Source organism: Apium graveolens, chromosome 6, assembly GCF_009905375.1.
Source record: "Apium graveolens cultivar Ventura chromosome 6, ASM990537v1, whole genome shotgun sequence".
Taxonomy (NCBI): domain Eukaryota; kingdom Viridiplantae; phylum Streptophyta; class Magnoliopsida; order Apiales; family Apiaceae; genus Apium; species Apium graveolens.
In genome coordinates, this window is record NC_133652.1 from 272,664,559 (window position 1) to 272,683,338 (window position 18,780).

The following is an 18,780-nucleotide window of genomic DNA, read 5'->3' on the forward strand; positions in this document are numbered from 1 at the left end:
ATACCAAGTCATAATGAAAAATATTCAGTTTGATTTAGCCTGCTGAATTGTTGTATTATGAGGGTAAAACCAAATCATGAATTTGAGTTTGAAAAAACTATGACAATACTTAGACAAAACAAATCAAAACATCCAAAGTCGATTACAAAATTCAAAAATGTCTGAAAAAAGGAAAGTACATAATGCAAGAGAGTTAGGCCTTAAAAGGCTCGGATTCTTTGGAGCCGCTATCTGAAGTCTCCTCGGACGTCTCCTGAATTGGCCCCTCGGAAGTTTCTTCAGAAGTCTCTGTCAAGGTCTCCTCAGAACTACCCTCGGACGGCTTAGATGCCTTAGGGGACGCTGGTTTTGGAGGCTCTTCCACCCTCGCCTTCTTAATAAGGGGCTCGACCTCCTCCTCAGAAGAAGATTCCTTCTCTTCAGAGATGGATTCGGGCTCTCTCCTTTTTTGGCCTCGACCCTGGCTTCCTGATGACGCTCTGATCGGGGACGCTGAAGTGCCCTCCTTAATAAGATCAGCGAGCTTATCTGCAACGCCTTCAAGTGCTGGGACTTGCACATGACAAGGGAAGGAAGATTGTTCAAGAACCTCAGGAAACTCATCCTGGATAACCTCCACAGCAGCATCCCAGCCTTCCTTATAACTGACTGGATGGAGGAGGGCATCGTGCTCCACCATTAAATCCTTGAATTCTTGAGTATCCATCCAGCCGTCAAAGGCCTTGTCTTTTTGAGCCTTGAGAATAACAATCTCAGCCCGGGCCCTTTCAAGATCGGAAGTTGAGGAGGTAAGTTGGGCTTCAAGAGCCTCTATACGCTGGTTAGCCTCCTCCAGTTTCTTATTTATGTCTTCTAGGCCAACTTTCCAAGCCTTGACTTGGTGAATTGCCCTTTGAAAGTGGACGTTCGCCTACAAGAGACAAAGGAAAAGTGAGAAAACAAGAAAATTACGACCAGAAAGCTATGGAATACCAAAAGAGAAAGACGTACCGTCACCAAGGCCTGAGCTCCGAAAAGCTCGTTAGCCTCCAAGTCCTGTTGAAGGACAAGGTCATGATAATCTACAGGGGAAATAGAATGCATAGACCATTCTTTGGCAAGTGCTGTGTTGCCAACAATCGAATCCTTTCCCCAGATTCCCCAGGCAGGTTGAAAGAAAGCCCCAGGTTTTTGTTTTGTACGTAAAGGTTGGCTGGGGCCTTCTTCGTATCCTTCCTTCTTCTGGAGAAGGAACTTTGGGAAATGATCCCCAAGGCGCAGGTCTTTGAAGACCTTCCCGGCGCGTTTCATCCTGGTCATTTCCAGGTCTTTAGGCTTGGTAGCCTCTTTAATTTTTTCAGCAACTGTAACGAATAAGTGAAGTGGATTGAGGAATTAGCAAAGTAAAAAGTGGAAAAAACAAAGGCAACTTGAGAAGGGAAGAAAAAATACCTTTTTTAGAAACGGGAGAAAGGCCAAGTTCCACAAGAACGGTCTGCCTGATAAGATCCCAAGAGTGGGAAGTCCCATTATCTTGAGTAAGGAGGTTGAAGGCCCTGGTCTACTCCTCAGATAAAACTATATTATTCAGGATCTCATCCACAACTAGCCCAAAAGACGAACGAAAGAGGGTGCCCCAGTCGCCGCCCTCCCAAAGGAAGTAGAGAAACTCCTTCTTCCACCCCAAGTTATTGTCAGGGATGGACTTCTCATTCACTAGGTGGGGCACAGTTAGGCGCTGGTTCAAAGAAACCCACCCCAGATTCTTGTCGGGGCTGTTCTTAAACTGAATTTTTTTTCTAAACACCGCAACCGAAGTAGAAAGGTTGTGCTTGGCGCATTGTGACAAGAATTAATCTCCAAGAGTTTGGAGGGAGTTGGCAAGGGCTAATGCCCACATCAGCTAGCAGAACAGGGATAAAAGGATGAAAGGGGAGTCTGATACCTGCCCTTAGAGTGTCCCTGTAGACGCATAGAGCATCTTTCTTCCGTTGACAGGCCCTGTCGGCCGGACCCGCAAGAACCAGCTTGATGGGTTCCTTGATCTTGAAATAAGTACTCAACTTATCCAGCTTCTTTGGATCCCGGAAGATACTGATGTGATCATGCGCGTCCAGATGCGCTTTAGACGGGTACTCGTCCCCTCGAGTGTTGATCATATCAATCAAGGAAGTGTACCTTGATCGAATGGGGAACTCATTTGACTTTTTGGCCACGTTCATCTTGGCCAAACGGGTCATTTTCTTGTCAGCCATCTGAAAAAGGGGGAAAATTTTAAATAAAAGATTGATGCATAGACTAAGCATGAGAAGACAAGAAAAGAGAAATATACCTAGAAACTCGTAAAGCCTGAAGAGAAAGCAAGCAAAAACTTAGAAAACTCTGAAAAAAGACCTAGGGTTTTTTTTGCGAAGAGAAAGGAAGAGAGCTCAAGAGGTAAGAAATGAGAAGTGAAAAGTGAGTGACTCCACTCGCTTCTTTATATAAGGAGAAAAAGGTTAGATGAAAGGGCATAAAAGCCCATTAAGCTGAAGGCCCAAAAAAAGTGCAAATTCTGAAATGTTCCAGAACATCTTTGGGCTTGTTGAGTTCGGGAACTTTCCAGAATATCTTCAATAATTATAAAGGCCCATCTCAAATCCAAAAAGGATTTAGAAAAGTAGAGGCCCAAACAAGGCCCAAATCCAAAAAGGATTTGGAAAAGCAAAGGCCCAAACGAGGCCCAAGTCCAAATAGGATTTGGAAAAATAAGCTAGTAAAAGGCCTAATCCAAGTTGGATTCGGAAAATCCCAATAAAGACCATATATCAGGATTGAGGTCGAATTTGAGGTCGTGAATCCTGTTCGAATTCTTTCGAATAAACGCCCGAAAAATGCGCGTTAAAAAGACCAGGAGGGAGGTCGAAGTTGAAGTCGTGGATCCAGTTCGAATTCTTTCGAACAAAAGCCAGAAAAACACCTATCAAAAAGACCAGGATTCAGGTCGAAATCCTGGTCGTGGATCAAGCTCGAAATTTTTCGAGAAGGATTCAAAAAAAAACTTCGACCAAGATCCAGGTCGTGGGTTCGACTAGGATCCAGGTCGAAACCTTGGTCGTGATTCCTAGTCGAAACATTATGAACAGAAGTCAAAAGGGGACCAGAACTTCGACCAAGATCCAGGTCGTGGGTTCGTCTAGGATCCAGGTCGAAACCCTGGTCGTGATTCCTAGTCGAAACATCACGAACATGAATCAAACAAGGACAGTAATTTCGACTAAAATCCAGGTCGAAGGATCGACCAGGATCCTGGTCGAAATCCAGGTCGTGGAACCTAGTCGAAATTCTTCGACCATGATTGAAAAGCTGGCCCAAAATTCGACTAGGATCCAGGTCAAATTTTTGACTAGAATCCTGGTCGAAAAAGGGCTGAAAATTGGAAAACGTTTCTGAAAAATTGCAGAAAATTCGGAAAGTTCCAGAAATTAAGAAAAAAGTCCCGGAAATTAAGGGAAGATTCCTAAAAAATACCAGAAAATTCCTAAAAAGAGGGAAAAAGGTAAGAAAATAATAGGGAAGTTTTTAAAACAACTCTGAAGCCGTATACGAGGCAAATCATTGTAAATGTGTAGGTCGCTCCACACTTTACACCAAAACGATACCCTATAAGGGAACAAGTGAACTTAACTTTTGCGAAAACTTTTACGGTTTCCCAAAAGTTGGGGGGAAAATGATAGGGAATAAATAAATCGTGATTACGTAATTAAATATTGCATTAATTACACATGATTTGGGCTATAAGGCCCAATAAAAAGGTGTACGACATTCAGACCAAAAAGGTTAACACATTGATCAGGCCTGATGGAACAAAGAAGGCCCAAAACCCTGAATATTAATTAATTTTTTAATTAATTAATAAGGGAAAAATCAGCTATCAAGAAGAGTCCCAATAAGGATATAACTCCTTGTAGATTAGCCTCCAAGGGACCTAGAAGGATAAGGAATCAATTTCCTACCACTTAGGACTCCAAAGTCCATTCTAATTCTGAGACTTGACTACCAAGTCTCCTACACCAAGTCCAATTTAAGGACTCCCAACATCTATATAAGGGACCTCACCCCACAAATCAGAATTACGTTTTTTGACTTGATCCTTTGCAATCAGCAAGGTACGTAGGCATCTTGTTAAGGCAGATTGAGTCACGAAATACAAGAGCAGTCAAATCGAGCCTCGAAGCTCACGTTCCTTAGTAATAAATACAGCAATTATATATCATAGTTTTTTATCCATAAAAGATCATATTTTAGACAACAAACAAATAGCAAACAACAGTTTGTGCAAACTGTATAATTTTATCTAGCATTCTTTCCTTTTGGTGTAAACTGTATGGCAATGCAATTGTTTTCTTAAATTACAGGGAAGAACAATGTATCTTATATGGTTTATCAGGCACTTGGTTTTTTTGGTTATGATAGTTTTCGAACAGTAATAGTTTTGGTAGCCAGGATTCGCCACTTATGATTTTGCAACACTATATTGCTCAACATCAGACGAGTCTGTTATAATATGATAGCCATGCCACTTAACTCTCCCATCAGTGGCTGAGCCTGGTCCATTGTTTTCAAAATCTATATAGAATACATTTGAATCTCTACTAGATTTAGTTTCTTCTTCTTGTAAAACAATCCCTACCCGTAACCCAGGAAAACGTCCACTTGAGGAAGGGGAAGAAGAGTCAACTTTTAATCTTGATAACTTAGAAATTCCTAACTTCAACTCTTGCAACTCGTTCAATTTTATGAACGAAGAAGATCTTTTCTCAGGTTTTGAGTCAGTACTGTCGAAGGTTTCCCCTCCAATGAGTCCCGACACAATAGCATATAGGGAGAGAGTGCTTCGTGAAAGCTTAGAATTAGGCCTAGTTGAGTTCATACATGGTAGTAGCCTTGACTATATTAGTCATTTTTCTAATCACAAGCTAAATATGACAAAATTGGGTTTATGGGTAGAATCTAATAGTGGGTACAGGTTCCGGGTGCCGGCGGCCGATGACCCTATGTGGGTAATGCCGGAATTCGGGATGCACAACATTCCCTTAATTATGTTTGAGTAAGGACTTCGGCTGTTGGTGCATCCATTTCACTTAGTGATGTATGAAGCTATAGGTTGGGGAATTGCTCATCTGTCACCTAATTCTGCTGCTCAGATTTATGGTTTTATAGTTTTGTGTAATGAAAAGGATCGAATTCCTTCTATAAAATTATTTTTCTCTATATATTGTATTCGATACCATACTGGGCAGGTCTATTTAGACACTCGAACTAAATGTTCGAAGATTATTATCATAAAATTCTCGAATTCTGGTTACCATCCCAAATGGGTTTATGTAGGGGAAAGGATTTAAAGTTTGTTAGACCTTGTCGGAAGGTGACTCAGTCGTCTGTCGATTATCTGAATAACCTAGATAAATATGACACGACATATCTTGATGCTTTCCAGGGGTCGAGACCCGTTTATACGCATACTGACCTAAAAGATCCCCGATTCTTAGAGGAGCATCATCATAAGAGATTAAAGTTTATGGTGTTGTAGGTATGTTACTATCATTTTTGTTTTATTTTATTATTTTAGTAATCATTTTGTTTGTTCAGTTGCTGGGAATGTTTTGAGAAAGCTATTGGAGAGTGGAGTTTTAGGAGAGATATAGAAGGCCATGATGATGCTTGTAAAGAAATCCGTTGCCGGGGCTGTTGATAAGCCAAGGGTCGATGAGAATCCCTCCTCTCAATTAGTTTCTATTGAGCTGTTGGACGAGTTTGGGAACAAAGTCGCAGGTGGTTCTGAAAGGATTGTTGGTGATGTAGGTGGTAATCCCCCTCGAAAGAGGTTGGAAGTGAGGTTACTCAACCGTCGAACGCTATGAGTAACAAGGTTTCAGAGGATGTTGGATGAGGTGGGTGAGTAGGACGCTGACTATCATCGAGAATCAAGGTATAATGCTGTAACGACTAGGAATTTCGCGACGTAATTAAAGTGAATAAAGTATATTTTTGTGGTATAATTATGAATTATGTGATTAAGTGATGGTTAATTGTCTTTATTGTATATTAGTATCTGGGAGCGTAGATGATGCGTTCCAATTTAAAGAGTCAGCTTAGGGGTTAAGCTGTGTTATCGGGCCGTCAGGTAGAATGAAACCCGTCTTAAAAAGGGAATAAAATGTTTAAATGTGAAATGTGTGTTTTTATGCGAAATGGAATGTTTAAGTAAATATTGCGTTCTAGTGACGTGTCGGTTGGTAAAGATAATTATCAAGCATAATTGTAACGCTAAGCGTCGGGCCGTCAGGCAGAACGTGACCTGGTACGCGAAAAGAGGAATAATGATAAAAAGAGAAATTTTATGATCAGACATGAGTTGTGGTGTGTGAATATATATGCTTTCTTGTCTGTATGCATGAATACGTGATCTGTTAATTTTTTTAAACGGATTTATGGGAATTATTTGATTTAAAATAAGGTTTATTGAACCTTTATACATTTTTATAAAATTATTCGAGAATGGTCAAGGCATGAAATTTGTTTTGTCATCTTCAAAATAGTCCTAGAGACTTTCTAAAAATGTTTGGCGGATTTATTTCGTGATCGTTGCATTTTAAAATTATTTTATGGAGTTAAAATGCCATTTTCAGCGTAATTTTATAAAATCCGTATCAAATCGACCGTTCGCTTAAAAATTATTCTGAAGATATGGATGGAAAGCTAATTTCGAGATCTACATTTTAAAATTTTTTATTCTTTGCATTCCCATCTTTTCCGAGAGGGTTGTTCATTTATTAAAATTGTTTTTAGAAATTGGAATTAAGGAATAAAGAGAAAATCCTAAAAGCTAATGGGTAAAAGACCTTTATACCCTTGGATACTCACTATATATAACCTCACTCCCCTCCCCTTTTTCTTTTTCTTCACCCGGTTCACTCTCTTTCTCTCTCATCTATCTCTCGGCTTTTTCTTTTTCTTTTTTTCTTTCTCTCTCTCTCTCTCTCTCTCTCTCTCTCTCTCTCTCTCTCGGTATAATCTCTCTCTCTTCTTGTTCCTTCCATAACCTCCATTAAAATTCAATCTAGAATCAAGATTTAAGCTTCTTATACTCTAAAGATGCAAGAATACACTTGCATGTAGGTGTATGTGTGTTGTGTATGTTCGATGTGTGTGTGTTCTTCGAGAACCTCTCGGTTCTTGTTGTTTTTGTTGTTGTTACCTTGTTTAAGCATGATTCCTTGAAAATGAATGATATCTAAGATGTGCATGTTAGTTATTTTGAGAAATTGATGGAAAATCGGGGGTTTTATGGTTGGACACCCTCGAATGAGGGCATATGAGCTCTAATATTCATAAAACTTAATTTCGGTATTTGCATGTGGTGATTGCCTAAGAAACCTAATGAGTTTTTGATTTTTGAAGTTATTAAGTTGATTTTTGTTGAACAAAATGATTGTGGATTATTGTTTTAGAATAATAGTGGGAAATTAGAATGGTTTTTGGTTTAAAAGAAGTAAATTGATGATTTCATGTAAGATCTGAGTATAATCCAGTAAGTTATGTTTGATTTCTAAGGGAAATGATTTGAATGTCTAAGAAAGAAAAACTGCTCCAAAACACCCACAACACAGGCTGGTGAAATTGTTAGTGACCTTGCTATTCCTACACCAAAATCAAATATTCCAAAATTACCTTCTAAAGCATTAGTTGATGAAGATGGTTTCACCATGGTTGTGAACAGGAAAAGCCCTAAGCTAAAAGGGAACTCAGCTATCCTCAAACGTCTTAGATGAGGTTCGCCTCATGGAACGTGCACGGGCTAAAAAAGAGCCCCCATCAAGATGAGTTGCTTAATTTTATTTCCTTGAATAATATTGAATTTATGGGTATTCTAGAAACAAAAGTTAAAGTGGATAAAGCTGCCTCTATCTCTAAGAAGATTAATAAGAAGTGGGCTTGGATTTTTAATTATGATTACCATTACAATGGTCGAGTTTGGGTTGGCTGGAATTCCACTATTTGGAATGTTTCTCTTTGTAGTACGTCTGCTCAACACATAACCTGCAATGCTACTCTTATTGACAATGATATCAGTTTCTTAGTCTCGTATGTGTATGCCTTCAATGATGCTTGTGACAGGGTCCCTCTTTGGACTAACCTTAATCAACTCAGTTCAACTCTTTCTCCTTGGTGCATTCTTGGTGACTTCAACTGCACTATTGCTCTTGAGGAAGGTATGGGGGGTAAAGAACATTTCACTCCTGATATGCAGGTCTTTAAAAATTGTATCACCTCTAATGGCTTAGGCGAGGTGCGCACTTTAGGGGATAACTTCACCTGGTACAACAAACGCCCAAATAATCCTATTTTCAAGCGACTTGATCGCATGTTGGGGAATTCTCACTGGTTTCTCAAGTTTACTGAAGGAAATGTTTATGTCAAAAATAGAGGCATAATGGATCATAATCCCCTGTTTTATGAAGACCCTTTGCATCTGCAAAAAATTCGTAAGCCATTCCAATTTTTCAACTTCATGCTACATCTTCCAGGCTTCTTGGATGTTGTTAGACAAGCTTCAACCCCTGATTGTCATGGTGAACCAATGACAATCCTCATTAAAAAATTGCAAGTCACAAAAAAGGCTCTTCGAGTGTTTAACAAAGCTCAAGGGAATGTTCACTCTAATGTTCAGTCTCTACTAGAACAACTTAGTGAGGTGCAACTTTAGCTGGTTCATGATAAGAATCATGCCTGTATAGCTTTAGAAAATTCTCTTATTCAAAGCCTCAACACTGCTCTGCTTCGTGAGTAAGAATTGCTGATTCAAAAGTCTAGAGTAAAATGGATGCACAAAGGGGATGACAATAACTCTTTTTTTCATCAGCAGTGTAAGGAAAACTGGAATTGTAATAAGATTTTTCGATTGAAAATAGTGAGGGGCTTCTTGTTACTGGTCATGATAAGTGTGCAGATGTGGCTGTTGATTATTTTCAACAAATTCTTGGGCCTTCAACTACCCAACATGTGAACATTGATTTGTCAGGATTTGATGCCCCTGTGCTCATTCACAATCAGTTGTTATCTCTTGAGATGCATGTCACAAATTCTATCATTTTGAAAACTTTGAAGTCCATAAAAAAGAAGAAATCCCTGGGCCCCGATGGGTTTAATGTTGAATTTTTCCTAGCTTCTTGTGAGGTGACTGACGAATGTTTTTTTGAAGCTACTAAGGCATTCTTTGCCTCGGGCTCTTTGCACCCGGGCATAAGCTCAAATTTTATTTCTCTCATTCCTAAGGTTTTGGCTCCTACTCGCATGCAAGACTTTAGACCCATATCCTTGTGCATGGTGGCTTACAAGTGCATTTCTAAAGTCCTTGCTGCTAGACTTAAGGCTGTCATGCCTTTTATTGTCCATCAATCTCAATCAGCTTTTATCCCTGGTAGATCAATCTCTGACAACATCTTGATGGCACATGAATTATTTTGGGGTTATGATCGAGAAATAGGGGTACCCCGTTGTGCACTCAAAATTGATCTACGCCTCCTCAATTTAAACACCATTGGAAATGCAAGGAACTTGGCTTGTCTCACCTATTTTTCGCAGATGACGTACTTTTTTTTGCTAGTGCGAACAGGGTCTCTATTGGTCATATTATGAAAAGCATTGAGCAATTTTCTAAGTGGAGTGGTTTGCTTCCTACTGTGCATAAGAGTTCTAGCTTCATGTGCAACTGCTCTATCGATTTTACTCAATTGTTTGACTCGACATATTCAATTCCTAGAAGTGTTTTGCCTGTCAAATTTTTAGGGGTGCCATTGATCTTAGGTCATTTCAGTATTAATGAATGCATGCCTCTAATTGATAGGATAACTGCTAAACTCAATTCTTGGGCAAACTTACTTCTTTCTCTTGCTGGAAGAGTACAGTTGATCAAGTCAGTCATCACAACGATTGCGGTGTTTTGGTGCAATCATTTCCTTCTTCCCATATCTGTCCACGCTCAAATTCAATCTCTTTTGACTAGGTTTCTTTGAAAAGGCAATATTAATCAGAAGGGTGGAGCTAAGGTGTCTTGGGCCTTTTTGTGCCTGCCTCATGTGGAAGGGGGCCTTGGTGTTAAAAATATGGTGGAATTAAATAAATCGCAGCTGCACTTGTTTCAAGTAGTTTCTTCTGCACCTTCTTTGTGGGCAATCTGGGCTAATGCTACAGCTTTAAAAGAAAGCATTTCTGGAAAATTCTAATTCCTTTAGATTTCTCCTGGGTGTGGAAGAAGATCCTCCATCTTAGGCCTGTTGCTTTACTAATGGCGCATCCACTTCGCTATGGTTTGACCCTTGGTGGAATCATGGTCTTGCTTCGTCTTCTATGTCTCCTATTATAAGACAATATGGTCTTCAACCTGATGCTAAGGTTAGTGAGATCTTATCTTAAGGTGTGTGGACTTTGCCTATCCCAAACCCGAGACACCATCACCTTGACCCGTTGTTACTCCATTGGTTGAATCTAATTGATTTTCCTAGCCTTTCTCTAATGACTCATGATAGAGTGCTCTGGGATGGGATATATATCAGTAAAGTTAAGGTTTGACATATTTGGCAAATTATTCGCACGAGGGGAGATGTAGTGCCATGGTTTAATGCAATTTGGCATCAACTTAGCATTGTTAGATATGCTCATCATCAGTGGCTGGTTTGCCTCGGGCGTCTTAACACATTCTCAAGGCTTGCTCGTTTTGGTATTCAATGTTCTCAGCAGTGCTCGTTGTGCATTGCAGGGAGGGAGTTGCAACCATCTTTTTTTACATTGCACTTATATTCGGATTTTGGTAGCCATCTTTTCTCAGCTGCGTATTTTGGATTTTGGTCATATCTGGGTTGATTTTCTCTTGGGCATCCTAGCTATTGATGACTGGCCTCGTAGGCTCATTGCTCTTTGCTATGCTCAAGTTTTTTATTATCACATATGGAGGGAACGCAATGCTTGCACTCATGACAAAGGGGTCTTTGACCCAAAGAAGCTGCTCCAAGGCATTGTTTTGGATATTCGAGCTCGCCTATCAGCCAATTCTTGGTTTAGTAGACTAGCTTGTAATAGACCAGATTTGATTATCTCTGTTGTTTAGTTGTGTAGTTTAGTTGCGAGCGGTAGTTTAGCCTGTACAGCTGCCTCACTTTTTTGCTTTCTATCTCCAATCTCTTCTAGATAGATTAGTTATAAATAGTCCTCTCTATGGCCTGTCATAGAGCTTATGATTGATCCCTTGTATATTCTTCCTTTTTCTAATACAAACAAACTTAGCAAAAAAAAAAAGTTTAAGTAATTCTCATTCATGTCAACAGCTCCATAATCTATCTTTATAAAATTATTACCAACAACATTATTTATAGATAACTAATCTTAATAAGAATGACTATGCTGCTAATTTCAAATTATAGTGAATCTTCCAGATATAGCAACTCATATAAATCCATTAGAATTTAAAATCTCACAATTATCTGCAACAAAATTTTAACAATATATCATTGACTGATACTTGTCAAGTATTTTAGATACCAATAATTATGTTGCACTTGATTTTAATATATCTTAAATCATGAAACTGATTTGACATGAAATTATCTAACATCATAATTCAAATATATTAAAATAAGATATTAGTGAATTAAATACCAACTGTCTATTAAATATACATTAACATTCAATTTCATATACTATACAATTGTTAACTCCTAACAACTGTAATATCTCAAACAATATTGGTTCGATAAATAAAGCAACATGAACCAGCATTGCCTTGTTTGCAATCTTAGAAAAACATTCTAAGTTCCATATACTTTGATCCGTTGTGTATTGCATCTATTATCAAAGTGTTTAGGAATTTGAAAATAAGTATAAAATTTATTTTAAGTGGACAACATATGTTTACTTCTAATAAAGCATTATCCACATTGACCATCATTGTACTTAAGAAAGATTTTTACACTTTTTATATTAGTATAAGTGACTGAGGATAAGCTTTGATTACTTAGAGGAGTTCTAAGTAATGTCACAAATACTAATACCTTACAATTAGTTCGTACTTAAAATCTTAATTAAATATCATTAACTGATATAAGTCAAAAATTAGCATACAACTAATCATGCTACAATCATGATTCTGATTTCAGTGAATTCTGAAGATATATAACCACTGTTAAATTCACTAAGACCTTAGTCTCACAATTAACCTATAACCATTTAGTTACAATCAATATACTAAATATCAATATTAACAGATTTAGTCATGATCAATCATGTTGATTATTTATTTTAGGTTAGTTTGAATTATGGGGCAAATAAAATCATTGAATTACTTCAATTTCCATAATCCAAACTATCCAAAATAAATATTAAATAAATAAATACTAAATATCTATAAGTTAGATACTAGCACTTAAAATTTATAATTATCCTTGAATAATCACCAGTAGGATATATGACTTATATACATGGCAATCACTCTCTGGATAATTAGTAATTTTAGAAATACTTTCTAAGCATATAAAATATTGAGAGTTTTATACACATAACTTAGAAAATACTTCAACTTTCAATATTAGTTATTTTAGAAATAAGCATTGATTACATAGAATGAAAATTCTAAATAATATCAATAATGCTAAACGTATCACAATTATTCGTACATGATAAAAATAACTGTGCTGCATATTATTTTAATATAATTTAAATTATGAGACTGATATGGAATGGAATTGTCTACCATCATAATTTAAATTAATTAAACTAATATTTAAACTTAAAGCTATAATACTTAATTACCACAAATGTATATGACATTGTAATCTTGATAATCAAGATAGTAGCACTAAGTACGAGGTACTGGATTACTGATAAACTCACAAATCCTTTAAATAATGAAGATTTAATACTTGTGAACTTATATTAAGAATCCCTTACATATGGGATTTCTAACTAATATGCAATGAATGATATCCCACACTTACAAACCAGTCTTGAAAGATTAACTTTAACAAGTGATTTAATAAGTATTTCTACAAGTGACTCTTTGACCAAAAGATATGCTCTCTAAAGTAATGATACCTGATGTGAAGGTCCACTGACTTAGAGTGTTCCACAGAGTTGTTAGATTTGAGGTTGTTTCTTATCATAACAAGAAATCAATCTTCTTCCACGAAGTTGACAGCTTCCCGAGATGCTTGTCCTGTAACTTAGGTTGACATCTTCAGAGATGCTTCTCCTTTATTTCTTACAACCTGCGTAACCTATACCTCTATAGCCAAATATGTTAAAAACAATATCTTTAGGATACTTTACTCCAAGAGTTGATAGTCCCTTAAGATATCTAATAATATTGTTAATAGCTATAAGATTAGATTCTTTAGGATCCACTTGGCACCTTGCACATTGGCATCTTGAGAACATTACATGTTGTCTATTAGCATTTGAGTAAAAGGGTGAGCCTGTCCTTATACCCGAGTTGCATTGATCAAGCTTTAGTGGTTTCTGTTGGTAAGTAGTCTTGGCATGTTCAGAATCTTCCAAAATTTTACATCTTCAAAGATCCTTAACTTACTTTTATTGTCATCATTCTTTTGGTTTACTTGAGCTTCTAAAAGAAATATTCTTTTGGCATGCTTGTAGTAATTCCAAATAGAATTGCAACCTTTCCAACACGCTCCTCCATACCTACTCTACAATTACTTATAAAATAATCTTGCACAAGTTTTTGTTAGTAGACCAACATATAACATTATCATTATATGCTGCACATATATAACATTATGTTTGTGCCTCGTGATAAGAGAGTTATTAATATGACGAATCTACTAGTTCATATTTAACTGTAACTTTAGTTAGAGTGCCATACCATGTCCTTGATGATTTATTGAGTAGTATACTAGTTCATAACAACCTGAAGTGAGCTTGTGAAGAAGAGATATACATAGTGCAATAGATCTGCAACTGCAAAGTCCATGAACTGTTGTGCATTGACTTCCTCTTTTGACTCACCAACCAGGATACACTTATACACATCTACTAGAGTCCAATGTCAAGTTTGAATGTGCATCAGGTGCCTGATTTATCGTAGTATTCCCAAGTCTTGTTACTGGTGCTTTCTGTCAGATACTGCTTCCAGATGGTAACCTAGCATCCAGTTTATCCTTGTCCCACGTAACAATGACATTGTCATCCATTTTTGACTTCTTGGTATCCTTGTACCAATTATAAAATTGTCATTTGGTTTGGATACCATCTTCCCTACAATCTGCTTGCTGACTGATTGAGTTCATCTTATTTTGCAATCACCCAATCAATCCGAATCTACCAAAGCTTCTGTAACTTTCTTAGTTTCTTCTTCAGATAGAAAACTAGAGAAATACTCATTCATACTTAGTAGCCCTTCTAATCGTTACTCCACCATCTGGATCACTTAAGAAATAGACTCTGGCAATACTATTAACATCAAACCCTTGGTCTCAGCAGATATGTTCTTGTAGTGTCCTCTTGAATTACTGTAACGCCTGTAAATATTTGAAATGAATATAATATGATATTCTGTTTTGTGCTATATAAATTTTGTGTATTCGATACCAGAAATTATGTGAATTCAATGTGTTCGTGTATATTCTTCGTTGTATGACATTGCGAATATCGTTAGATTATTTATAAGCGTATAATTAAATGTACGCAAGCAAATTTTGTTACGCGATTAAATAATATTTGAGTTATTGCGATTAGATAATAAGTGTAATAGTTACGATTAGACGATAGATTATCATTCGGCTTAGAATCAAATTATTTGCATTTTCTTATGTGGCTTAGAACATTTAATTATGTTTATTGTGGCTTGTTTAATAGGGTATTGATCTTAGAAAATTCTTTTAAAATAATATTCTTGTTCAAAATTTTAAAATTAATTTTATAAAACTTCTAAAATTTCATAGTATTTATGGTATTAATTTTGTGATTTATGAAGTTGTATTTTATTTACTAAAATCCTTTCTTTTTAATCATCCTTTTATTAATTAATAGATTACTAGTATACCCTTGCATGCATTTTGGTTTATAAAAGAGTCCAAGGCTAAGACCGTCAATTCCAACCCCACTAACTTGCTAGTTTACCTCTTTAACCTTGCATGCAATTTTGTTACAAATAGCAAGAGGGTTATTAGAGTAAATTCTCCATTCCACTACCACATTTTAGTAAAAAAAACCAAGAGGATACTCTCATTTTCATCTCACACACACACTCAAACACCTCACCCTCTCCTCTCTCCCTCTCGGCTGAACTCACCCCCCATTCTTGCCATTTTCTTCACTTTCTCTTCATGTTCTTTCACTTCTCAAGCTAGTCAAACCAAGATCTTCATCATTTAGTGGAGTAGCATCATTTTAAGGTAACTTTTGTGTGGGCATGTTGATAAAGCCGAAGTTGAGGCCTTAGTTCTTATGAACTCTAGGTTGCAACCATGGTGGCTTATAAAAATGAGCAAGATGTGATCTTGGAGAGGCGTTAAACTTCTATTTTTTCCAAGTCATAATTTTGTTCATTAACATTTGACAATGATTTCTTAAGAGCCGAATGTTTAGAATGTTGATCTTGGGTAGTTCTTATAAAGAATGATCATGCATGTTGATTTTGAAAGTATTGTTCTTTAAAAATGTTTTTTTATCAAGTTTAAACACTTGCATGTTATTTTTCCTTCAAGATACCTTGCATGTCGATTTTAGCACTTGCATGTTGGATATAGTACTTGCATGTCGATTTACAAGTGATATTCTAAGTGGAAACCATACTTGTCGATTTTGTGCTTTGATACTTGATTTTTATGAGTTGCATGCCATATTTCCTTTGATAAAATGCTAGTTTAGATTATATATAATTATATAAACTTAAGGTCAGTAGGTGTCATGAAGTTACCATGCATGTTTACTTCGAATTCTTGCTTAAAACTGCCAAGTGATGGCTTGTCTTGTGATGTGTTACTTTGCTTGTTTTTATAAGTGATCTTCATGCTAAATAAATTGTAGATGAACCTTATATGTTGTTAATAAGTAGGTGTTAGTGTACGTTAAGACTTTCCTTGGTTGGTTGTCGATTGTTATTTGGTTTTGATGAAAAGTAGGGTGTTAAGGTGGAAGGAGTCACATTGATTATAGCTGGGCAGATTTTTGTACTAGAAGTTTAGGTCATTTTAGGTGAGTTTTAGCAAGGTCTTGGTAGGAATGAGCTCACGGGAGTTGGGAATTGGTTTATACTTGAGTCCAGTGGCTTTAGATTGAATAAAAACTTGCATTTGGTTAGGCACACACATAAACCCGAGAGCATTTCAAGACAGGGCAGATTTGAGTAAACTTGACTTTTGATTGATTATCATCATGTCATAGGTTCGGAATTCATGGGGCCTTGGTCTAAATAGATAGAATGAAGTCTTAGAAATATTGACAAGTCATTAAAACCAATAATTAAATTAGATAAATAAGTTTTAAGTTGGTAAAATTAAGGCAGTTTGGAAATCAGGGAAGACAGTTTTGTGTCAACTTCCACTTGAGGCCTAGGGAGGCCTGAGTGAGGCCTTTGAGTCATTCCAACTTTGAGAGTCATTAAGAGTCTTAATAACCCTTTAGAGTTTTTTTGGAGTGAAGGCCCAAGGTGTAGATACCTTATTTCTACCAAAACACCCGAGAGTCACCATTAGGGTTGTCTTTGGAAACTTTAGAGAAGTGCAGTGCATTTGTATATCTTTTAAGTGAGGCCTTGATGCCAAAACAATTGTTAAAGTTATATAAAAGTCATAAGAAGTCATAGGAGTCAGAATATAGTAAAGGCACAAGGTAGAAATTCATATTTTTGCCAAGGCACACAATTGGTGCCAATGTGTACATTCGAGTAAGTTAAGTAGGGTGCATTGCATTTGTGAGTCATGTGAGTTGAGGCACAAGTGTGTCTTACTAAACCTAGGTTGAGTTGAGGTTTGTAAAGGAGGATTAGGAGTATTTGTCTTGATAATTATTTGTTAAATGGATAATTGCTTGAGTGATCAGGGTAGTAAAATCTAAGTGTACTATTGCCATGCCATTTCTTGCTAAGTGTTATGTGGAATATGTGAAACATATATTACTTGAAATTAATAGTGTTTAAGTGTGTCTATATATATGTATATATATAGTATACGTGAAAGTGTAGTTAGCAAGAGTTGTGACGATGATACTTTTTATTATAGGTTCGAGTAGGAGGCCAGGAAAGGAGCCCATAGACGATTCCATTCAAGTACTCAATAAGCGTAGTCCAGGCAAGTGAACTCTCAACTTACCTCTATAATTCTGTTCCTGTGATTAATTACCCTGTGAATGCATGACTACAGTTTCAATGAGATTTTTAGTCCCTGACATCACTCAATGATTAGATCTTGAATTTAGTTAATCGCTTTCATACTTAAATTGATCCCTTTTCATCACATATTACCTCGTACCCATGTGAATACCCTATAATAGTTCCTTAATATATCAAGTGAATCCTAAAATCCTCATAAATTAGAATCATTTCTTTTGGAAACCCAAACACTAATAACATCCTCTCATTTGAACTTTGACAATACTAACCCTTGTTATCTTGTCCTTGATCAAGAACCATTTTATATTAAAATGAGTTATTAAAAGGAATTGGATGGTATCTTCTGATAAGACTGAGGCGCCAGTCACTGTTAAAACCTCAGTAGTAGGGAGCCTGATGGTTTTATATGGCCAATATGTGCCGAGGATCCTTAATAGTTGTGAATCACTTGTTATGTGGTTCAAAGCTTTGATGTGGGATGATCACCCCTCATCGCTCATAGTGCTATGAGATTTCAATTCCATTCACTTATTAAAAACTTGATTTTTTATTTGAGATTTCATATTATTGATTATCTTCTGTTATCATTTTATTGAGTATATGATGTATTGTTATTCACTATTATTCACTTGCTGAGCATTTTGCTCATTAATATTGTTATTGATGTTATCCCTTCAGTGAAACCCGAAGATGATTCATTTCAAGCAAACCGCGCGTAAGATTTCTAGGGACTCGGGGTATGCCTACCATTAGATGTTGGAGCAGGTAGGGAACTAGTAGTTCTCTAAGGGTTATAAACCTTGGGTTTAAAAATTTGGTAGTAATTTGGCTTAAGATATTTTTGGTCTGTAATAATAAAGATGTTAGATGTTGTTCAAACTCATTCCTGTAGATTCGGGGATTGTCGTTAAGGGTTGTAGCCTTAATATTCTATCTTTTATAGTACTATACTGTTTAATTAATATTATGGATATTTCTGCTAGTTGGTAGTGTGGGTCCGTCATAGGTTGGTATAAGAGCTACATGTTTGAGTCACTGAACAACATAGGATAAATGAATATAAGATAAGAATTTAGAGGATAAGATGAACTTAGATCATTTGGGTTTTTGGGACGTTAGAATCTATAGGTTTTCTGACCCTTTTATTTATAACCGAGTATATATATATATATATATATATATATATATATATATATATAACTATTTGACAGGCATCATCCTCATCGACTCCCAGATTCCCTTCTACTGTGCCATTCTCTCTTCACGAGCAGATTGTAATGATGGTTGATCGACTGGAAGGGGAGAACGCGAATCTTCGATATAGGGTGGACCAGTTGTACCACGAGAACTTTGATGACGAGCCCAACTGACCCCGACTGATTGCCAGACTCGAGGAGATCATCCAGATGGCTGAGGAC

General features: G+C 36.7%; 1 protein-coding gene across 1 annotated transcript; it reads left to right on the top strand.

The window, feature by feature from the left end:
• The first annotated feature begins 7,789 nt into the window (after positions 1-7,789).
• On the top strand, positions 7,790-11,128 carry LOC141666056 (uncharacterized). Its single transcript, XM_074472039.1, has 4 exons — positions 7,790-8,691; positions 8,934-9,648; positions 10,294-10,416; positions 10,781-11,128. The coding sequence occupies exons 1-4, from the start codon at positions 7,790-7,792 to the stop codon at positions 11,126-11,128; spliced, it is 2,088 nt and encodes a 695-aa protein (XP_074328140.1).
• The last annotated feature ends 7,652 nt before the right edge of the window (positions 11,129-18,780 follow it).

Excerpts from the sequence above, each read along its gene's own strand:
- LOC141666056 (XM_074472039.1), top strand. The coding sequence starts at position 7,790 with ATGAGGTTCGCCTCATGGAACGTGCACGGGCTAAAAAAGAGCCCCCAT. Across the intron at positions 8,692-8,933 it reads AATGTTCACTCTAATGTTCA|TGAGGGGCTTCTTGTTACTG; the intron begins GTCTCTACTAGA and ends GATTGAAAATAG. Across the intron at positions 9,649-10,293 it reads TGCGAACAGGGTCTCTATTG|GCCTGTTGCTTTACTAATGG; the intron begins GTCATATTATGA and ends CCTCCATCTTAG.